General features: G+C 39.8%; 7 protein-coding genes and 1 long non-coding RNA gene across 13 annotated transcripts; 3 read left to right on the plus strand and 5 right to left on the minus strand.

The window, feature by feature from the left end:
- Positions 1-156: 156 nt before the first annotated feature.
- On the plus strand, positions 157-1,453 carry LOC116918346 (gremlin-2). Its single transcript, XM_032924037.2, has one exon. It carries the CDS (start codon positions 528-530, stop codon positions 1,158-1,160), a length of 633 nt encoding a protein of 210 aa, XP_032779928.2. The 5' UTR covers positions 157-527; the 3' UTR covers positions 1,161-1,453.
- Positions 1,454-2,009: 556 nt separating this feature from the next.
- On the minus strand, positions 2,010-5,064 carry LOC116918348. The gene has a single exon (XM_032924041.2). It carries the CDS (start codon positions 4,804-4,806, stop codon positions 3,394-3,396), a length of 1,413 nt encoding a protein of 470 aa, XP_032779932.1. The 5' UTR covers positions 4,807-5,064; the 3' UTR covers positions 2,010-3,393.
- A 141-nt stretch (positions 5,065-5,205) lies between these two features.
- On the plus strand, positions 5,206-8,265 carry LOC116918347 (ribosomal RNA processing protein 1 homolog A). The gene is made up of 8 exons (XM_045170929.1): positions 5,206-5,464; positions 5,523-5,746; positions 5,808-5,999; positions 6,061-6,593; positions 6,658-7,093; positions 7,304-7,546; positions 7,609-7,684; positions 7,929-8,265. The coding sequence occupies exons 1-8, from the start codon at positions 5,275-5,277 to the stop codon at positions 8,102-8,104; spliced, it is 2,070 nt and encodes a 689-aa protein (XP_045026864.1). The 5' UTR covers positions 5,206-5,274; the 3' UTR covers positions 8,105-8,265.
- A 389-nt stretch (positions 8,266-8,654) lies between these two features.
- Positions 8,655-11,142, minus strand: LOC116918349 (bestrophin-2). 2 transcript variants are annotated; one of them, XM_045170773.1, is made up of 10 exons: positions 10,766-11,137; positions 10,676-10,698; positions 10,504-10,592; positions 10,349-10,394; positions 10,122-10,288; positions 9,888-10,042; positions 9,753-9,830; positions 9,528-9,674; positions 9,214-9,452; positions 8,655-9,132 (listed from the first exon to the last, which is right to left on the minus strand). In XM_045170773.1, exons 1-10 carry the CDS (start codon positions 10,913-10,915, stop codon positions 8,955-8,957), a joined length of 1,272 nt encoding a protein of 423 aa, XP_045026708.1. In that variant the 5' UTR covers positions 10,916-11,137; the 3' UTR covers positions 8,655-8,954. The 2 variants fall into 2 exon arrangements, with proteins under 2 accessions (XP_045026708.1, XP_045026709.1); XM_045170774.1 differs by having other exon boundaries at positions 9,012-9,140; positions 9,213-9,452; positions 10,766-11,142.
- A 153-nt stretch (positions 11,143-11,295) lies between these two features.
- LOC116918351 lies at positions 11,296-12,386 on the minus strand. Its single transcript, XM_032924043.2, has 4 exons — positions 12,105-12,386; positions 11,891-12,015; positions 11,642-11,817; positions 11,296-11,552 (listed from the first exon to the last, which is right to left on the minus strand). Exons 1-4 carry the CDS (start codon positions 12,192-12,194, stop codon positions 11,422-11,424), a joined length of 522 nt encoding a protein of 173 aa, XP_032779934.2. The 5' UTR covers positions 12,195-12,386; the 3' UTR covers positions 11,296-11,421.
- A 665-nt stretch (positions 12,387-13,051) lies between these two features.
- Positions 13,052-13,884, minus strand: LOC116918143. The gene is made up of 4 exons (XM_045170775.1): positions 13,724-13,884; positions 13,514-13,641; positions 13,282-13,412; positions 13,052-13,178 (listed from the first exon to the last, which is right to left on the minus strand). Exons 1-4 carry the CDS (start codon positions 13,802-13,804, stop codon positions 13,069-13,071), a joined length of 450 nt encoding a protein of 149 aa, XP_045026710.1. The 5' UTR covers positions 13,805-13,884; the 3' UTR covers positions 13,052-13,068.
- Positions 13,885-14,256: 372 nt separating this feature from the next.
- On the minus strand, positions 14,257-20,632 carry LOC116919530 (receptor-type guanylate cyclase Gyc76C). 3 transcript variants are annotated; one of them, XM_032925550.2, is made up of 20 exons: positions 20,106-20,578; positions 19,239-19,713; positions 19,099-19,173; positions 18,769-19,039; positions 18,563-18,709; positions 18,227-18,504; positions 17,984-18,167; positions 17,775-17,929; positions 17,443-17,718; positions 17,124-17,258; positions 16,959-17,063; positions 16,653-16,890; positions 16,389-16,538; positions 16,263-16,327; positions 16,082-16,203; positions 15,900-16,019; positions 15,708-15,831; positions 15,545-15,643; positions 15,282-15,423; positions 14,257-15,109 (listed from the first exon to the last, which is right to left on the minus strand). In XM_032925550.2, exons 2-20 carry the CDS (start codon positions 19,665-19,667, stop codon positions 14,733-14,735), a joined length of 3,492 nt encoding a protein of 1,163 aa, XP_032781441.2. In that variant the 5' UTR covers positions 19,668-19,713; positions 20,106-20,578; the 3' UTR covers positions 14,257-14,732. The 3 variants fall into 3 exon arrangements, with proteins under 3 accessions (XP_032781441.2, XP_032781440.2, XP_032781442.2); XM_032925549.2 differs by having other exon boundaries at positions 17,775-18,167; positions 20,106-20,595; XM_032925551.2 differs by lacking the exons at positions 14,257-15,109; positions 15,282-15,423; positions 15,545-15,643 and having other exon boundaries at positions 15,708-15,826; positions 17,775-18,167; positions 20,106-20,632.
- On the plus strand, positions 16,948-17,935 carry LOC116919531. Of its 3 annotated transcripts, none has more exons than XR_004391936.2 (3): positions 16,948-17,089; positions 17,144-17,709; positions 17,777-17,935. It is a non-coding gene; the product is annotated as an uncharacterized LOC116919531 (long non-coding RNA). The 3 variants fall into 3 exon arrangements; XR_004391937.2 differs by having other exon boundaries at positions 17,144-17,704; XR_004391935.2 differs by having other exon boundaries at positions 17,144-17,460; positions 17,530-17,935.
- Positions 20,633-21,686: the final 1,054 nt, after the last annotated feature.

The following is a 21,686-nucleotide window of genomic DNA, read 5'->3' on the forward strand; positions in this document are numbered from 1 at the left end:
CCTAACAAATTCACCTGGGGGATACATGCGACGACGTCCTCTCTCACACGGTTGACTCCCTCCTTCTGGTCCTCCTCCCCCCCCACTCCACTCACTCGGCACTCACTCATCAGCCTTCCCGGTCTAGACAGTAAAGGCTCTATATGTTGGCGCGACTCTTTTTCTATAGATGTTTGTGTGTGTTTGTGAAGAGAGAGAGAGAGAGAAAGAGCATGCGGTAGCAGTGTATGGTAAAAGAGGAAGTAGTCGATATATAGCATCTGCAGTCACACTATCTAGATGTGTGTGTGTGCGTATATATACACTGGTGGATCATCTTAGTGGCAAGTTTAGTTGAACCGAAACCGCCAAACCAGTCATATTGGTGTGCCCTTTATTCGGCTCCGCTCCTAAAACAACATTCATTTTGTCATCATCATCATCTGTCAACACTTAGACCCTCGTACATTTAACTCTCTGCCAACCACCGGCATTTGCTGACCAAATTTTAAGGGGAAAAAATTGTAATAATAAAAACAGCTGTATCAATGGTTCGGAACGTTATTCTCGTTGTGTCGCTACTTGTCGTCTGCGTTTGTGATCCGGTTGCGGGACTCAGGCATCGCCGGCATCAGCATCATCATGATGGCAGTCGCCAATCGGATCATGGAACGTCGACAATCGCACCATTGGCTTCGGATGAAGAGAAGTTAAACGCGACCAAGACGTCGAGGAATATGTTACAAACGAGTCCGAAGGACGCACTGGTCGTCACCAAACGGCGATTCTTGCGTAAAGATTGGTGTCAGTCTCAGCCGTTGATCCAGCGGATCGGACAGGATCATTGTTTGAGCACCACCGTGCTCAATCGTTTCTGCTACGGACAGTGTAACTCGTTTTTCATCCCGAAAAATCAACTGAAAGAAGAAGACAGGACCGATCAAGAGACGCCGGAAGGGCATGAGGATGCGACCGGAGCAGTCGTCAGCGGAGCAGGAATTACTGGAACAGCCAAAGCCTTTCGATCGTGTGCCGTATGTCAGCCAAAGAAAACAAGTTGGGTCACTGTGACTCTCAAATGTCCCTCGCTCGTACCCAACATCCGGCGGAGGCGAGTTCTCATCATCAACCAGTGCCGATGCATGCAACCAGATTCGACGTCCTCTTCTTCTTCTTCTTAAACTCTAGCAGCAATGCACATACCCATACTGCACTTTGAATTCATCACACATTATACACGCCTTGTACATTCCCCATTATTCAAGTGAACCTTTCACACACAAATTTTTTTGTTTAGCCCCAATCCACCAAACCATCCGCGTTTCAGTGACCGCTGTTTTTGCGCTTGTTTTTGTTAATGACTCTATACCGGATTTAATTATTTTTTTTCAGCCATTCTCATTTTCCAACGGACGGCTGTGTTATATTATTTAATGGAATCTTGTATTGTACATAACAATAATATACCAAATGATATAACTGACTTCGTTGTTTCTTGAACACATTCTATATTCGTTTTTCCACATTTCGTATATTAAAGCCCATAATTACCAGTAGTCCACGTCCGAGACTCTATTAAGCAGGGTAACGTCGTCGTCAACGACAGGGCAAAGAAAAAAGAAGAAGCTTTTAACACACAAAATAAAACGAAGGCAACATAGAGCCGGTGCATTTGAAAAAGGGAATTGTGCGTGTATATGTCATGAGTCGACGGCAGGCTGCTTGCATTGGCGCCATGTCGCTGCTAGTTGTAACAACTTGTCTATAGACACAATGATAACAATGGAGCCGACTTTCCTCTCTCTCTCTCTTTTCAGAAACGTCTTGTCTCGGCTCCTGCTCTTCACTCCTGACATGGAGTATCTCGACGCCTTCACTCTTTTCACCTAAAACAGCGCCTTATTGAGGCGACATAAAATCTAATAAGTTATAGCTCTTTTGGGAAAAGGAAAACAGAAAGCGACAAAAGTATTATACGACTGAAACGACCAAATGTTGTAATGATTCCTTTGTATTTCGAATTGCTGGCTTCTATTTCAACAACAACAACAAAAATGAATAAATGAAAATACAGAAAGAAGACAAGCAGAAAACAAGAGCTGACACCAGTAAAGAGCATATTGTAGCCGGTCTGGTGCCACAGTATCCATACCATGTGTGTCTCGCGGAAACAACTAACCCACACACACTCAAATAAAAAGAAGACGAGAGAGTAGAGAATATCTTTTTTTTTTCTAGAGTATGGTGGCGCCGTTTTCACCTTTTTGGTTGTCGTCGGTCGTCGGCTCGTCGCGGCGCGACATGTACTATGTATAACCAGCCAAAAGCCCAAAAAGCCACAAGATTCAACCAAGAAAACAAAACAAGAAGCATCCAAACTGGAAAATGAAAACACAAAAAAAACAAAAAACACAATCTTTCTGCTTTTTAGCTGTCCCTTTATATCTTCTCATTCTTCGTCTACTGATGCCCACCAACGGTCCGCGTAGTCTATACATGGCGTTTTACATCCTTCGATTATATTTTGCCCCTGTAAGTGTTATTTTCTCTTTCTATTCTTCATCGTTCTACATGTTCAGGGCTTTTATCTGCTGATGGCTACGTTTTTTTTTCTATTCGCCATCCTTTTATAGCTGCATGCAAAAATCACCAGTCATCACGTTCCATATATAGGAGTTTTGATACTTGATGAGTGCCTAGCTAGAAGATCGGCTCCTTTACAGCTCGTACAGGCATGGCTGCCGTCACGGTGGCGTCATCCTGATTGCGTAATATGAACAATATTTGAAGGCGTGACGGTTTAGCGGAATAAAGTGGGTAAAAATTTGAAATTTTGATTCCCGTTCGTTCACTGAAACGCACCATGCTTTTCAGCGAAAAGGAATATGGAAGAAGAAAAGGAATTACATTATCCGGTTCCGCGTCGCTACTCTATGTTGCGATTGCCGTGAATATAAGGCGGTCACACTATTCACCATTTCCAGACGTTACGTCATACCGGAAGCCGATTTTCAATATCTATTTTTAAAAAATGGCCAAAACAATAAAAAGCTAATGTTTGATTCATTTATTTTATTTTCAATATTTCGCATCTATTTATTGTACAAACAAAAAAAGGGAGAAAGGTTTTTTTTTAAAACAAAATGAAGGCAAAGTTTGCGTGTCAGGCCGCAGCAACCGCTAAATGCCACAACGGTTGCTGACGCTTTCAATTGGCAACTTTACATTGGAGTCTAGCTTATCGCTTCATTGCACACACTTGCTGGCGACGTGGCGAGAGCGAAGAAACACAGTGTGAAAAGAATAAGCACATTTTGGGTAATTTACGATGTAAATAGTCTTTGTTGCCATCGGGTTTATGATTGCCGTTTCCTCTTGCTGTCTTTATTGACGTTCATTGTTTTCTGATCAAGTTTAGACTTCAGGATCCCAAACAGTATAACAGCGTCTGCAGATGTTTTCTGAGTATTTGTGGGACCCCTTTGGTTTATTTGCTTGATTACGTGTTTTCTTTTTACAATAATTAATCCTTTCAAACAATGAATTAAAGTCGATTCGTAACAAGTGAAACCAATTTCTTCCAATTTGTGCGAGGGAATCGGTATACTTCCTACGACGATATACAAGCAAAGGCAAGAAGCATTTTTGGCCCGAATACTCCACGTTGACAAAGCATGTTCCTTTCACCCCTGTCTTTCGTCCGTTGGGAGCGATGAGAACTGTTTTCGTTTTTTCAAGCTTTGGTTTTCCTAAAGCTTTCCATACACTCCAACCGATACTAGAATCGTAGCTGCCAGTGTCTACGAACATTTTTATGTCCACACCTTCCATCCTTACTTTGATGGAAGGGCATTGACTGTTACAGCAAGATTTTAATTCCAAGGCTAACTTCATCATATTTGTAGTTTCATATCGAAAATCTACATTAACTGGAGACATAACCTTGTTCCAGTCTGTATGGAAAAATCTGTTCCAGTCCAAATTAATACAACACAGCCATACTCGTCCTAGGATATTTAAGTTATGAAATTCGATAAACCGATTCGATTGGCTTGTCACCAACAGTGGTAGTTTAAATTCTCTATGGCGGTATCGGACTGTGGCCATAAAATGTCCAATTAAGTTTAAGCCACCGCCCAGAATCCCAGATTTCAATTTATACTCAGGGGGTTCTAATTTTGGCTTCCCCATCTGCTTCCACATACTTTCGGTAATAAATGAAGCATGGCAACCTGAGTCAATGAACATATTTACACCCAACCCATTGATGCTCAGTAGCATTAGGGATAGGTAGATGGGATTGTATGGTGGCTCTAGAAACTTCTTCTCACATATTTGTGTTTCCAATACGCATTCAGTCTTTGGTTGATCTAAAGTTAAATCAACTGTCTTGGTTTTGGATGAAAAAAATTTCCACCATTTTTTCTTCTTCTGTCCATCTCGCTGCTGTCTGGTATCGCCAGAAATAGTTTTCGTTTTCTTGGTTTTGGATGAAAAAATAAACCACCACTTTTTCCCCTCCGTTCTAGTAGGCTTTTCATTTTCAATATCAGCGTCAGCATCTGGGTTGTTGTTTCCGTTTTCTCTGGTTTTTTCTGGTGACTTTGGTGTGCATGTTTCTGGTCCGGCCTTGTGAGATAGCTCCTCTGGTGTCTCTAAGACATCTTTGATGTCGTTAAAAACAGGTTTAACTTCCACCTTTTTGGATGAACTTAATTTCCACCATTTTTTTTCTTTTATTTTGGTGGCGTCTTGGTTTGCAGCGTCATTGGCAACGTCTGTCTTGTTTTGGGTTTCGGTAGCTAGGGAATGGGCCGTTAGAGGCATTCTCTATAAACTTGTAAGATCGAAAGTGGGCGGTAAACGGAAACGAAAGCTTATATAAAGTACGTTCCGGAATGGAAATGGCATGCAAGAATTTCAACTGTTATTTTTGCGTGGGTTTGAAAAGTTGTATAATTATTCATAGAAACTCATGTCTGCTTTTTTTCACACCTATTTCGTTATAAATGAACAATATTCATAACGTCATGTAATTTGAAAAATGATGGTTTTAAATCTGACTTTGTTCGCTTGAACACTTTTCTTACTCTGACGAAGCATTGTGCGGAATAATAAGGTAAAAACTGTTTTATAAGGTTCTCGGAAAAAAATTCTTTTTGGCATTCCCGTACGCTTGGTGGCGCTGTCTAATTTTACTTTACGTAGACCGCCTTTGGCCAAACAGGCAATTTTAGGTTGCTGGAACCTGCCATACTTCGTCTGCTTGACAGACAGTAGCATCGCTTTGCAGTCATGGCAGTCTCGACGAAAACACGTGGTAAAAGCATAAACGACCCTAAACTACAAATTGAAAATGCTGCTAAAAAGATGACGCCAGAAGTTTATTTTGCAAGAAAGTTAGCATCAAACGAAAAAAAAATTCGTGACCGGTCACTTAAGAAATTAAGAAGATGGATCGCAGCGCGATCGACAGTCCCAGATGGTATTTTGATAGAGGCATTCAGTAAAATAATTTTAAACTAAAAACCGAAAACTTTTAGCTTTTACCGATGACGAACTCATGAAATTATGGAAAGGGCTGTTCTACTGTATGTGGATGTCAGACAAACCTTTGATACAAGAGGATCTAGCTGAGACCATTTCAGGGCTTGTCCATTCTATTGTTGATCGCATGACAGGGCTAAAGTTCGTTACCACTGCCCTCAAAACAATGGCTCGTGATTGGTCTGGCATTGACACCTGGAGAATGGATAAATTTTTGATGGTTTGTGATTTTTGATAACCATTGTCTTAATTGCTGATTTTGCTCTAGCATTTTTATTCAGTTTGTGAGAAGGATTATTCGGCACAGTTTAGAATATCTAGCACAAGGAGATTGGAAGAAAGAAGAAGTAGATGCCTATTCCAAAATGCTATCGGAAGTCATCATCAATGCAAATGAAAGCACAGCTGTATTAAATGTCCCCATTGGCCTTCAGCTTCATGTAACAAACTTATTTCCTGAAGAGTTAGCCAAGGTAATTGTAGTCGGGAATAGTGTATGCAAAAATGGTGTGAATGATTTCCAAATCTGTCTAGGCGGGAGGAGAAGGGTTAAGTTCTTCAACTATTTCAAAGATGTGTGAACCATTTGCCAAATGCCTTGCCACCAGTAATGACTACAGATTGAAGAAGGATGTCCACCAACATGTTTTCACTTACTTGATCAAGCAAAGTGATGAAGCGTTGGTGTATGAAGAACTTGGTCTTGATAAACAAGCCATCATCTCCATGAGTGATGCTAAAGCTAATAGGAAAAAAGAAAAGAAATTTAAAAAAAACAAACTTTCATTTGTTGTTCAAAATGAGCAAAATGAAAAAATTGAAGAGGAGATAAATTCACCTTCTGACATAGATGAAGGTGCAGCTGATGGTGAAAGTGAAGACGACATGGAGATGGAGGAATCAAATTTTGATTGGGGTGCTAAGGATCCAAGAGCTGGTGGTATTGATGCTATTATTCCTCAGATCAAACCAGACTATAATCAAATAGCCGACATGCTTTTCCAAATGGCATCGGAGAAGTCCGTACGTGCTAAGAATCGAAAATCCATTTACGATATTGTTAAGAAGTTTGTAAAACTTTTATTTTTTTTCTTTGTAGCAAATTACTTAGACTTTTGGTTTCTGTTATAGATTTCGTGACTTGGCTAGCGGAATATATCCTTTGGCTGTTAGTTTCCCGACTGTTGGACCCGGTCTGACACCAAGAAGTATGAAATCAGCCGCAAAGCAGTTTATTAAGGACGAACTTTCTATGACTGAACAGAGGAACGCGGACAGAATGGAGATGAGAAAATCGTCGAAAGCATACAAAAAACTTCAAGGAATAAAAACGGACATCTTGGGTGAAACAATCGAGGATATTTTCGAAGACGATGACGATGAGGCAGCAGTAGATGAAGAAAGAAGTAATGTTGCTGATCTCGTTGATGACGATGTAGAAGATGACGATCCTGTCCGAGAATTATATTCTTCTGATGAAGATCATCCTTCGGACGAAGACGATGAAATCTCAGACGACGTAGAAGATGGAAAAAAAGTAGTGGTGGCCCCCAAACAAATTGCCAAGGTATTCCATAAAAACAGCAATAGCTATTCTCTCTGCTTCTAAGTTTGCTCCCGTCTTCATTTTTTGATGGATATGCTTATATTGTGTTACTCATTTGCACGGGAAATATTTTCGTATGCCAGCAGCAAAAGGGCAAGAGTTTTTCTTTTGTACTATACTCGTAAAAAAGGAAAGTAGTTCCCAATTAAAAAGCAGTTTGAATGTTCTTAGATGGCTCCAAAGTCAAAACGTCCCCAAACGACTTTCGAAGTCGAAAAAAGTTGGGGGGAAGAAGCAGTTCCTCCCCTAGCTTCCATGCAACAGTTAAAACAGAAGCTGAAAGCTGAAAAAAGGCAAAAGAATTCTGGTTGGACTGTAAGTCCATCCAAAGGCGAAATAGAGATTGTAATTCCCAACAAGAAATTCAAAGGCTCTCAGCAATTGCGGACTACACAAGCACCAGCGACGTCTGAGGTAACGCATTCTAATGTGTTTCCCGCCATTTTTTTATTAATTTGACTCATTCATTCCTGTAGAACAATAAAACAAATTCATCTACGAACAGTGGAAACCGGCGAGTCAATTTTGTACTCAACAAAAACACTGCTCAAGGTAAAACTTAACGGACTTGTTTGAAATAAAAATGCATAAAACGCTTGTACTTCAAAATACAACTGGATTTGATTACCTATGTAACCGTACATAAGCTGCTCGTGCGTTACACACAATTCGGACAGATTATTGCACACACTGCTTGATTGAAACCAGAATTTGCAAAAGCCGTTAGCGAAGTCGTTTACATGTCTACAAACATTCAAGTAGAAAATAAATATTTGCTTTACTTCTCTTCCTTAAGAACCTAAAGACTATCAAGAGTCCCTACGGAAGAGTCCTGGAGTTCCGCATGATCCGGATCGTCAACCCAGCGGTGGTAGTGTGTTAAAGCGAAATGACACTAACACCATAAAATTTACGTCATCCCCAGTAACTCGCAAGCCCCAACACACTGGGCGAAAGTCTTCTAGATTCTGAAATGAAGTTTTACTCTAACTTCAAATTCAAAGAGTTAACTTACTTTGAAGCTTTCGGGCTACTATTCACTGTCGCACCTTGACTCGCAATCACAACATCGTGTAGCAGGAAGTCTCTTCCGAATAAATTTGACAAATGACAATACAGTCATGTTTAAATTACCTAATTTTCTTTTAAAACATCTAAGCTGCCTAAATTTTGATTTCAATTAATCCAGATATATTTAGCACTATTTTGAAATCCAATTTGAGCTCAAAATTTTATTTATCTTAATTATCAATTAAGCTGGGCGCTAATTAAATCCTTTTTAAGTTGTAGATTTACTTCATACAGCTGTAGTTCATTGTGGATTATGCAGGTTTGAAAGGCCACCCGGGTTGAAACTTGAAGATTTATCACACAAAGACTCGGACAGCCCAATGATTGCTAAAAGTAACGCCCTGTTGAAGGATAGTCAGATTTTAAGAATGATTTTATTTGCGTATTTGTATAGGCTGAAGATGCAAATCCGTTTTAAGAAATTGTTTGTGCACAAAACTACAAAAGAGGATAGAAAAGACATGGTTGTATTGATCAGAACCGAAATGGTTGGTTGCATAGCTCATCAGCGTAAGTGATTATTACAAATGGTTGGGCACCGTACTCGTATGCATACTCCGTGACGTATGAAGGAAAATATGGCTTTTTTGTGGTATTTGTCCTTTATTACGAAATTGGTCAATTAATCGCGTGGATAGTTCTTAGTCTAAACTTTTAAGACACCAAGAACCGTGGTTCCATGCAACTTTTGCTAGACACTTCACTATGTTTGGATTTCGTACTATACATAAAAGAAAGTCCTTTACTCGTGCTAAATGCGCTCCATGAAGACACCGTCATGTGACCATGCGGAATCGCCTGACGATTGCTTCACATCGACCGGAGACATCCGTAAGGGAGAGACTGTGTGCAAATCCACGTTCATGCTGATAGTCGAGAGGTTTTCCTCTGGCTTTCTGGTTTGATGATTTTCCTCCTTACCTGTTGAACTATCTCATCAATAGGAGGATATCATTCGGTTACCTATATCTTTGCTTCTTAATGACATAGAAGTAACTTTTAAAACTTACTAGAGCTCTGTCAATCTTTGTGTAAATCTGTTTTTCAGTGATATCCTTTCAGCAGTTTTAGGAGTCTGAATACCAGTCCCTGCTGCTATTTGGAGACATGCATCTTCCATTGGTGGACATCTGTCACTAGTCAAGATGCTTGTACCTAAATTGATGACCTTCGAATGCCTGTTGAGAAGGTAACTTAAATCAAAGTCTTCGTCGTCTTCACCATACGGATTGATCATGTGCTCGGCGACCTAGTGGCGACCATCAATTACATAATATTTATAATTTTCTATAACGTTTTCGTCGTTGAATAATTCAGCACGTACCTTGAGTAGCCCCATATAGAAGAGGATTTGCAACACGGTCCACAATGGAAAATACGCATCAATGGAAATATCCTTACTTCCATTATCGATGCATTGGCGGCCGAAGATACAAGCTATGACGAAGGAATAAGTGGATAACGTAACCACCTGTTTGAGTCGACGAAGAACAAAAGAATAAAAAAAAAATAGCTTCTTTTAAAGCTGTTGGCGTATTCATATGAATACCTGAGTATAAACCAATGGAATCGAAACCCAGTCGTAACTCCATAAAATGCCGCATTTGGAACGAAATTCCAGCAATTCCTATTGGAATCCAAGAGGTAAAATCATCATTTTGAATTAACGGTAATATCGTAACACCTTCATGATGAGCTGGGCTCCATACGAGTCAATAATGCGTCCACGAGCTTGGGCCTCTCGAAGTCGATGTGAGAACCAAAGTCCGGGTAGCCAATACAAGTTCACATCAGATTGCACTGCCTTATAGGTTTCCATTTCGGCATAGGTCATAAAACCTGCAGTGTTTTAACAAAATGCCAATTGTCGAGCAGATTTTATTTTGCCAATTTTTGAAAATGAATTTGCTAACAGCACCTGCATTGACGACATCCTCAAGAGATTTAAGGCGAGACCGCACTGACTCTGAAATTGATCTGAAGACAAGGACAGCCATCAGGTTACAGTTCTGCATGAGCGTTTTCCGTAGAAGCTTCGACTCGTTGTCACATCCGGGAATATACATTGCGATTGTTAGCATTAATCTAAACACGAAACATGAAAGGGAGGTCGATCAACTGGTATACTCATATTAGAAGTAAAACCTGTCAGGCCATGGTAAAGCCATACATTGCTGCCACCATCTTGTTGCTTTTACAAGTTGACAATTTGAATTCAAAGAGGAAAAACACAGCAACATCATTTGATAAACAAAAATATTAATTAGAGCTCTTTGCTGCTAATGTTTGGACGAAAATACCTATAATAGTGACGTAAAAACCCAGAATAAATGAAAGGGGAATCATATTCAGGTATCTGTCACAATAGCGAACCACCTGTTCAAATAGACTACACATGGGGTGGCCAGTGTAAAACCAAATTTCAGTCCAAGGTTACAATGCCTACATACGTTTATGAAGAAAAAGAATAACCTTTTTTGTTCGACGTCGAGAGCCTGTAAAGAATCAAGCGTAACATTTTGCATATAAACATAAATAATCTAATATAGAATTGCATATTACCTGACGATAGATGATGCTAACGATGCCAAAAGGGACGAGAAAACATATTAGTTCCTTGTAACACAGCTTGTACAAAGATCCACGCCATCTCCACAAAAGGGAAATGAAGCTGCCCGACAAATCTAATCCTGGCTTCTTTTTTAGATTCATATAGCAAAGACGAAATGAACAACTGGATTGTGTCAAACTCCACCGGAAAAACGGATAAGCGAGTGGAAACCGAAGCACATCAATCGTTGCACTAGACTGGCCAGAATAGTACTATAACGAAACGGAATGTTTTGCGGCAAGTGCAATGTCGTTGACAAGTTACACAACAACAAAACGATGCGACCGTTTTAGCAGATGGACAGAGAGTGCTACTGCAGCTGTTAGTCGACGACTATGTCACGAGATATATACCTTAGTCCGGGTGACCTATTTATACCAATATTTCTGTCATTGTCATCCTATATACAGCCATTCAGTTTATTTGAAACAGAATTTTATCGCAGCTAAATTTATATTTTCGCGGTAATAAAAAGTTAGCGTTATGGTATTTAATAACGATGTGTATTTTCCGGGAGGAAAGCGGATCTAAGAAACGTGACTTAGGCTACACTTCTTTCTGAGAAACTTTCGACCATAAAAAAAACATACACATTTCTTATTGTTTTTTATGTAGCAGGAGTAGCGGCCGGAAGAGGATTGTACATTGAAATAACAGCCAAAACTAACAAAGCGTTTACCGGGATACCAATCAGTCCGCACGTAAGTAGAATCGAATCAAATGCCAAGTGGGCACTGCCTATCACCCCACAGAGAAAGCGTCAATAGTTTGCTTAATGTACTGTACATAAATCAAAGAGAGCTTCAAGTTAAAGGCAGAACACTTACTATAGTGAGAGCATGGAGAAATGGGTACCGGAACCGGTCCTAGTCCAGTACAGTAACCCGTGCATGGGTTTTCAATGTACCGTTTCATTTGATCAATCGATGCAGCAAAAATGCACATGATAGAGAAGCTGGTTAAAAATGCGAAAATTGATAGCACAAAACTGCACCCTAAAAGACTTAAATATTCAGAAAATTGTGTTTAGGTTATTTTCTTGAACTAACTATCAACAAAAAAATTATAAGACGTACAATGGCGCTTCTCCGGTTGCTGCTTTGTAAGCAGTTATTCCAGTGATTATGAGAATAAGTCCACCCCAAAAGCCAATACCAATTTGTTCATAGACATCATGCGGACTTACAGCCAAAGCAGCAATCTGGGCAACAAAAATGTTTATTCCACCGTAACCGGAGGTTGTATAGTTATTCAAATAAAAATTTGTGAAATAAAGGCGATGAAATAGACCTGGAAGATGAAGCAAAGAGCACCTAGTGCGAGATTGGTAATGGAGTGAGTTTGCACTTTGAGAAAAAAAGCTGGAATTATCATGGGCATGTTACAGGATTCTTCTTACACTTAAAACTTTGCGAAAACTCCCGAAAAAACCTTCAACCTCCTCGAGGAATGTTCTTAATGAACGTATTTCACCGTTAACAATGTCTAGTCAGTTCTACCAAAAGCTTGATGACAGTTTGCGTGGTGTTTGTTCCTGCCAGCGACGTATGAAGATTTTGGGTTGAGTTTGTGTCCTGATAAGGGTCTGCACCGCATTTCCTTTATTACTCACATTGGATGAGCCTTATCTCGCAATGCTCGTAAAGTTAGCTCACCCTGATATCAGTTTGTTTGAATTTTTCTTCCAGTTCTACCCTACGTTACATATGGAATCACACATCTTGTGCTGAAGTAATAATCTTTTATTTCTGGTTATTGTCATGAATCATATATACTTAGCGCGAACTGACATTAGAATGCCTGTATGTTATTCAACGTGCTATCATTTTGAAATGAAGCGAAGAGTAGTCTAACCTTATTAATATATGCAACCATTAGTCTGTAACTGGTTTTCAACCGTCTGTTGCTCAATCAGAGGTTTAAATTTGAAAGAAGAGATAAAGATGAGAAACCTGTTTAGCTGTTTAAATTATTTACAAAGCAAATAAAAGTAAACTAGCGATGCAATGTATTTGCTATAACTGCCACACACAATTCTAAGAAGCAGTTTAATGATAACGCACGTCAGTCGACAGACAGTAGAATAAAGTCGAATGACAACTGTCCATTGCCTTTTTGGTATGACAGTAATTTAAATGGTGGCGTTCACTAAAATACCATTTTGATTGAAAACGGTTAGGTATTAAAGTAAAATAAAGACGAACAGCTATCGCAAATCAGTGTTAGGTAAAACAAACCAGTTTTTCAAATCTGTTTAATTTGATTTTACCAGATTAAATACAAAAAGAGTCAGAATAGCATTAACGGGTATGGCAAATAAACCGCATAACATGAGCACGACGTCCAGTCCGATTTCAGCCGAACCTATAGAAGAGAAAGAAATTTTCATGATAATGAGCGTGACTTACTCCCTAGTGTTGCTAATTGTAATGCCTTAAATTATTTATACTATACTATTGAAACTTACAGTGATACTTAGCGTTTCCATTTGGACCTTCAAGTGGACACACCTTCGCGAGCTGACTTAGTGAAGCAACGTTTAGACTGAACAATATAACTCCGCATGCGAAGGATAGACATGGGCCAATTCCCAGAATGCTATCACATTATTGTAAAAGGTCCACGAAATATTTGTCATTATGTTAAACGTAATTGCTAAAATGCTTTGCGTACACGTATAAATCAAACGGTTCACTTACAATTTATCCACTTTCCCATCCATTTTCCATGCAACAACAGCTGTAGCTATGAAAATGATACCAGCCCATATTCCTGTCCCGGCTAAATCGTAATTTGTCGCAATAAAATACGTTGAAAAAAAGGCGATCTACAAAGAAAACAATATGCTTACAAATGCTTTTGAAAATTGTTCACCATTATTTCAGCACGTATGAATGGATATAGGTTACCTGACAACAGAAGCTGATAGCGCCCAGAAAAAAATCTACCGAAACAAGAAGCAGAGGTTCAAACAACCACTTGAACGCCATAATTGAAAACAAAAAATGAAAATCAAACGAGGCAGGCTATCTGTAACCATATATTGTCAAGATAGCAGCTTTACCTGTCTGGCAAGCATTTTTTTTTATCTATCGATTTGTCCTGCGGATGTTTGAACTACGATTACGCGCAGGTGTCTGACAAAAGTTGCAGTAAAAGACTTTGACATCCCTTGTTTACGATGAATTTTTTTAAATGCCACACTTTGGACGAGATGTTAAATAATTCTTTTTAGTGAGAGCTTTTCACGCGTATCGTTTTCCTTCCAGAAGAGGAAAAAAAAAAAAAAACGTATTACCCTACGGCGAACATGAAAATACATGGAACTTTGAATTAGTATTCAATTTCTCCACAAGTAGCGGCTATGCGAACAGTATTGCGCACATACAATTCTAAAATGGGCTATAAAAGACCACTGAAAGAAAACAGGTAACTAAACGAGTATTTTTGGAAACACTTTTGCATATATTTCGCTGATTGTAAAAGGAAATGTTGCCTGCCATGCATGCTGATTAGGAAGAACCGGCTTTTAGATACGCAATAGCTCTCAGTCACGGAAAAACAGACATTCAGTAGTTACATGTCATCACACATTGAGGCAAAGAACAAAGATCACGTGATCAAAATATTAGCTAACCAATGCTTTCCAAATCAGAGTTGTTAAAATATCCTTCTGCTTTGCTGGAGGTCGACAGGATAGAGTCAAACATAGCATTCTGGCATGATTTTGAAATATCTCAGGTTACACAATGCCCGATACGGACAATAGCAAATATCCCGCCATGAAGACGTCGAGGATATATCAGAACAACATGTTTGCAAAAAAGGGCGGGAATCTGTAAGACGGGATGAGGTGACCGATAATAGCTAACAAACCTTAGGTTTAAAACTGAGACTGTTTGGTGACTTGACAGCTTTCTATGGGGAACTTAGATTTGACGGATCGTCGTCAATCGAGTGATCGATGTAGATATCGGTGCTTGTCAGAGATATGACTGACTGCCGATTACAAAGAGATTTCACGCTTGAACAATCTTTTTCTCTTCTTTGCACCGCTTTAGACGTTTTTCCGATCAGCCAATATGTTTTCAATGATTCTGCAGCGTCATTTCTATCAGTGCGCTCTTCAGTTATGTAGCCTCCAATTTGCTGCAACTCTTGATAACTGGCTTCACTAATCTGGATGCGCAGTTCTGAGCTTGTTGACTCCAATCGTGACGCTACAGACACCGTGTCGCCAAAGATGGAATAGGTAGGCATTATAGTACTGCCCACTACTCCCGTTACCAGGTCACCTAAAGAACGGTGTTCAAAAAAAATATAGTAAAGCAAAAACTTAAAGTGCATTTCATTCGGAGTTAGTTCAGACACACCCGTTCTCTTTCTCGTTTCTCAAGTAAACATTTTCGAGAGACTAACTGTCGATGTGCAATTCCGTGTGAAATCATATTTTTAAGTAAATCTTACCTGTATGAACGCCGATTCGCACTACTAGTGGCTTGCCTCGATGTCCGATTCCGGATCCTTTCATTTTTTCCACCACTTCTAAAGCCATAGAGGCAATTTCCCCAGCAGAATTCTTCCCACGCGTGGGCTGTATACCTGAAACCTGTGCAAATTCGATTGTTTTAGCTTTCGAAATGATTTTTAAAAAAATTTTATCTAAGAAATCAGGCCATCAGAAGGAATGCCCTACAACTTAAATAAATTACTATGCATTTTTTGTTTACCACAATGTAGGCATCACCGATCGTTCCTATTTTGCAAACATCGTAGCCCCTGGCGATGGAATCAAACAAGGTATAAACATCGTCTAAAAGGATCATGGTCTGCATACAAAATGAGTGATTAAAAACCATGCCCGCATTTCTCGATCTTTAAAAGTTGACTCACTCCTAGCGGTGTAGTTTCAGATGCTATTTCTGTGAATCCCACCAAGTCAGCTTCAAAGACAGTCACGTTCTCCCATAGCTCCGCTTCTACCGGCATTCCATTCGCCAAACAGTTAGCTACTGATCTATGCAAGCAAGCAAGGAATAACTATTTATAAGGTAAAAAGAAAAACATACAACAGAGAAATGTTACTTGGGAATAATGCGATGCAGCACTTCGTCAATTTGTTGAATTTCATCTTCTAAAGCGCGCTTCTCCTCTTCTATGCACACGTCTTCTGACACTAACATTTTTTTATACGTAAAATCCGTGCTGAAATCATTTTTTTTAGTTTAGATGTAATTGCATATTAGACGTAGTTGATTAAATCTTACCTGGTCCCACCTACTTTCGTCAAATAGTTAAGGACAGAGGAGAAATTAGGACGTTCATTGGGATCTTCAATCCAGCAATCAACCATGCAGGGGAACATGTAGGCCAGGCGACAGTCTAAACTCTATTTTAAGAAAAACTTTGATTAAACGTTTGCGACCCAACACGAACAAAATTCAATACCTCAATGGGGGGCCGTGCTGGAATTTGACATCCGCGAACAGTATGCTTTATTTGATTGATGATTCCTTGAATTCAAATTGTTCATTTCAGAACAGGTAATTCGACAACTAAAAGTAAAGGTAGTACTTGCAGAATCACCGAGGTCATAGCAGATAGCAAAAGGACCTTGTCGACAGACCATTTCATGCAGAATGATGGCGAAAGAATAGACATCACCTTCGGGTGTGCCCGTTAAGGATGGGTTACGTAAGATTTCAGGGGCTGTCCATAGTAAATCTAAAATGAAAAACTTACATTTACTTCTTTCTAATTCAACTAATTAAAATGGATATTACCAAATACTTTAACCTGCGCGTTCATCGCGCAAGCTACGGGTTAAATTGGACTTACCAAAATAATGGTCTCTTTCGTTCTGGCTAGGGTCTTTGGCAGCATTCCGTAATTTGTGTAAGCCAAAATCTGTTACTTTAAGAGTCCAATTTGAATCGAGCAAACAATTCGCAGATTTTAGATTTCCATGACAGCGTAAATCGGAGCTATGAATGTAGAGCATGCCTTTGACCAAGTCAAGCGCAAGGGAAGCAATCAATTTATAGTTTAAATCGTTATTAGAGGTTGATAGAACGTCCTGAAAAATACGATTGCGTAGAAGTTGTGTACAGGTCACAACAGAATTACAATAACAAAGGAAATTACCATGAGACTTTTCCGTGACTGAAATTCAGTTAGGACACATATCCGAGCAGGTTCAACAATGGTGCATATAAATGGATTTATGTTATCGTGCTGAAGTCTGCACATCTACATCACATTCATAGTGTCACAAGGTACGCTAGAACAATAACAAAAGAATTTACTTACCTGACGGATTTCTCCGATAGTTTCACAATCGAGTGCTGGCCACGGTGAAGTCCATTTGATAGATTTGTTCCAGACTTTCATTCGCCAGTCGTCAACTACCTTATTTGGGTGCACAGGATAATTCATAACACGCATCTAGAAACAAAAGTAATTATAGAGTTTGTTTTGTTTCCTCATTGTGAATCGAATCATTATTGTGCAACAGTTTTGATTGCAATTACATACTCTGGAATCGTCTATTAAGACTGAGTAATACTGATCTAAAAATAAAGGGACAGTTTGACTACGTCTAGGCTACATTTCAACTCCGATTTCTCACCTGTTTCACTTCTAGAAGGTGAGAACTAAGTTCCGCGTCAGTCGATATGGCTACTTTGATTGTGAGGATGTCCATTTTTGCCGCTAGTTTTCTAGCTTGATGTGTGAATAGGTATACCATTGCAGCCAAAGTGAGCAGATGGGCCACAATTATGGTCATATTAACGTTGTTGTTGAGTAATTCAACGTCATAAATCACTTGATCTTCGAAATTGCTTTCAGAACCGGCAAAACGGGCGTGAAGTGTGTGATTCAACTCAGCAGTCTGGTGAAACATCTAGAGGAAAAATTGTTATGCGACACCACTTACAACCACTTTTTTGGTCGTATTACAGTTCCACGAAAATGGCCAAAGGGAACCATCACATTTGTGTGGCCGTCTGCGGATGAATTGGGTTTTGGTGGAAATAAATCTGAAGAGCCCACAGCGATGTAGCTGTCTTCGGTATCTCCATTTGCATTAAAGGAAATAAATCCTCCTCGAACACCTGCAACAATGGCTTTATCAACAATCTGCTTAAGGCGATTTATAAATAGCTTACTTGAGAAGTTTTGAATTTCCAGAATAGTGTTGAATAGGAGTGACCCGTTCAAGGCCGCTTCCATTACGCTATTTCTACTTGAGCCACTTTTCTTAACATGAAAAGCCAGAGCCTGCGTATAAACCATGATAGCATCGTACGCGTAAGCAGCGTAAATGGATGAGGGTAGCAAGGACACCACATCCTTCCAGAAATCTTATCTATTACGAGCTACAATTTATTATTGTTTAAGCCATTGTATACCTCGTCTATTGGGTGTTTTTGGCTGGAATACAGTCGAAGTCGTCGCGTAAAGGATTTCAGCTGCTCGTTTGCAATGTTGCGGATAATCATAATATTTCCAGGTTTCGTTTTAGCTTTAAGTTCGTTGGAATACGTATGTTTTGGAGTCTGCGGTGTGTTGGGTAACCAAGTGTTTTCAACCAGTTTGCTGTAAGCGTTAAATTTCCTCGATTCTGTTAGAACACTACCGGTATCACGATTATTATTTTCGTCCATCATTTTCTCGATTTCTCTTGGGGCTGAAACATCAATACAAGTGAGAAGGTTGATTTCAACAAATTATCAAGAATTAAATACGCTGTAGGAAATTAGTGCCCCATGAGGCGATGTAAGCCTCTGAATCGCAAGAGATGACGAGGTATTGGTTTGCCCGCCACTGTTCCAAATCTTCAATTGCTTGAACGAATTTCCGCAAAGATATTTTTTCTCCTAAGAAAATGAAAACTGCAAAAAGAGCAACTTTAATCGCATGTCACGCTGCATCTAAACATTGAAATACGTACGTTTTGTCGAAGATTTAATTTTCTGGAAAATATCATGTGACCATGCCACGTAGCAACAGGGTTGCTTGAGTGCGCAACATAACCTGTTATCGTTAAAATAAATTCTATGAATCGTTGTTATATTGCGTCTGTGTCCAGCAAGACCCTCTTTATGTCCTGTCCTTCTTTCGAGAGAAAGCGCCGTTGCTCGCCATTTCGTGGTGTTTTCGACCACCACGGAGATGCTATTCCAGTCGTAATGTTGCAAGAGCGCTAGTATGGACTCGACCATCTATAAATACAAGTTGAACAATAAAACCGGGTCTGATAAGAGACAGATATTGATTATACCTGTGAATCAGGCGGTCGAGTGCGCAAGAATGCTGGAAAGAGGTCCTTATTGGACAGCTTTTCGTCACCACACACCTGTATCGCTATGTGAAAAATCATTTCCTAGGCACAAAAATACACGCACTGGTATGTTAACTTGCGTTAGATATAGCAATTCTGTCGCGTGACTTCAATGCTGAGGTGAGGAGGTTGCAAATGTCAGCATGACCAAACGCCGTCACAGCTCCTGATCGCATAATCTCTTCTAGTGCAACTGAAACAGAATGGTTCTCTTGCACTGTCTTGAACGTCATCGATAAAGTTACATTTTCCGGTAACTGCCCAAGTGCATTAGCTTCATCTACGGCCATTTCAAAAGCATTTTTAATTTCTTGCTCTGACTGAAGCGACAGATGATCTTGAGGAGTAGCTAAAAATCCAATAGAGAGCTTTAAACTTGACCCCTCTGTAGGAACCAGGTAAGATAGCAAAATTATCCAGAAAATTTGTTGAACGAAAAGTAATTGTCTCCAGGACGAGATCAGGTTCTGAAGAACTACTATTTTTTCCGAAGTTCTTTTCGTTGGCATCTTGTATAGTTATTGCGATTTAGATTAGCCACATAAGTTGAGCCACCTAAATTTATTTAGAAAAAAAAAAAAAAAAAATTGTACTAAGTGCATCAATCAGAGGTATCGTTTTATCTCAATCTGTAAAGGTAACAAAAAAAACAAACAAAAAAACGATCGAAAGCTTACGGCTATTCTTAGAAATGAAACCACGAATGCCTTTTAAGCTGTATTTAAAATCAAGAATGAGCTTAAAAAACATAAAGTTTGGTAGTCCGATGCATAATTGACTCGTCAATGATTCAAATCTAACGCTGCCTTGAAAAGCGGACTCTTGCTTTTCCGCAATACATATGAACAAGGCAAAACGTAACTTGAAAGGGTGTAGAATTCGCCAACAATGGACGATAATAAAAAAGACAAATAGCGTATATAAAAACGACGTGATAATAAAATTACCTTGTGCAGCAAATATGAGAGCTATTTTTTGTTGGTTTTCTCGAAGAACTACACAAATTCAACTTGTTTGCCTTCTACATGTAACCCTGGTTTCAGAATACAGGATTTTGAAATTTTTCCAAGAACTAGCTAATGTATAGAGAAGCAAAACACATCTACTCGGACAGTCCCAACAGTGATGAATGAGTGATGTTCGACGAAGTCGAGTAGCTCGGGGGCCATGAAAGGGTTTCGTCATTGGTCCACGTGCTTTTTTATTGGCACACCATACGAAAAGGGCAAAAACATTCAGTGGGGGAGGGATAAGTGCCACCCCAGAGAAACTCTCTTAGGAATTGGGAGGGGAAGCTATAGGGGCTCTCTGCATGTAGCAATATGTGCACGCTAAACGAGGGCTTTTTTTTCAACAGATGCTTTAAGAAATCGTAAAGTATCCTAATATTTGAGAAAAAAGTTACATTCCCAATGCTAATAGTGCGTAAAATGGTTTAATAATATAAAACCAACAACAAACACCTTACAACTTTAAACAATAAAAAAAAAGTCAGTGTTGTTATTGTTGCAGGAATAGGTTAATGCTTTTATTATCAACACAAGTGAATTGGCTTTTCATATTGAAGCAATAAACTGCCAGGTGCAAAGCGCCTACGACTTGGAGAAGTAGGAAGCATGAAAGTTAGGGACGTGGTGACTAAAAACGAAAAAGACGAACGGACGAAGACGAACTGAACTGACTCACTGATAGAGCTCGGCCCCGATCACATTCTAATCGGGGACACCGCTAAGCTTCCCCAATAAAAATGAGTCGGGGAAGTTCGGTGCGGGGATTTCTTTTTTCGGTGCGGAACGGTGCAATAATCGGTGCTGCACCGATAGCACTGCTTCAGCCATAGAGGGTTAATCTTATTACCAGTGACCTTGCGTTCTGATAGGCCAACGACAATCACGTGACTAGGGTCACATTTTGTTCTTGTTGGCCGCAGGGCAACTGCCAATTTAGATCACTATTCATTGATAAGCGGGGAAAGCACCGATTGAGGGTTCTATGACTCTGGTTCCAGAGTAATAGAATACATGAATAGTATTCTATTACTCTGCTGGTTCTATGTAGGGCTCGGCCCCGGTTCTCGAAAACCCGTTTTACCCGCGGTTCGTTGCCAAAAAAAGTCGCCCATGAGTGATCCGGGTAGTCTATTTGCCAAAGTGGGTAGACTGGGCGGATTTGATGGGCAAACCGGGTATACCCACCGCCATCTTGGAAAATGTCGGCTTGCAAAGCCCCAAGTTAAATTAAAAGGGAGGGAAGCAAAAAAAAATTTTTTGTGGCGGGAAATTCAAAGGGCGTCACTTGATTTCAGGGAAAAATTCGGGTAATCGGGTAGAAAATCGGGGATAACCTGGTTTTGAACCCGGGTAATGGAAACGGTTTTCGAAATTGTGTTACCCACATGATACCCGGGTAGGTAGTGGGCACAAAGTCTTAGGAACCGTTACCCACCGGATCCAATTTTTTTGCCGAGAAGACCTACCCATTCGCCCATATACCTACCCATTGGACACGGGTCCGAGCCGTAGTTCTAT

Source organism: Daphnia magna, linkage group LG3 (assembly GCF_020631705.1).
Source record: "Daphnia magna isolate NIES linkage group LG3, ASM2063170v1.1, whole genome shotgun sequence".
NCBI lineage: Eukaryota > Metazoa > Arthropoda > Branchiopoda > Diplostraca > Daphniidae > Daphnia > Daphnia magna.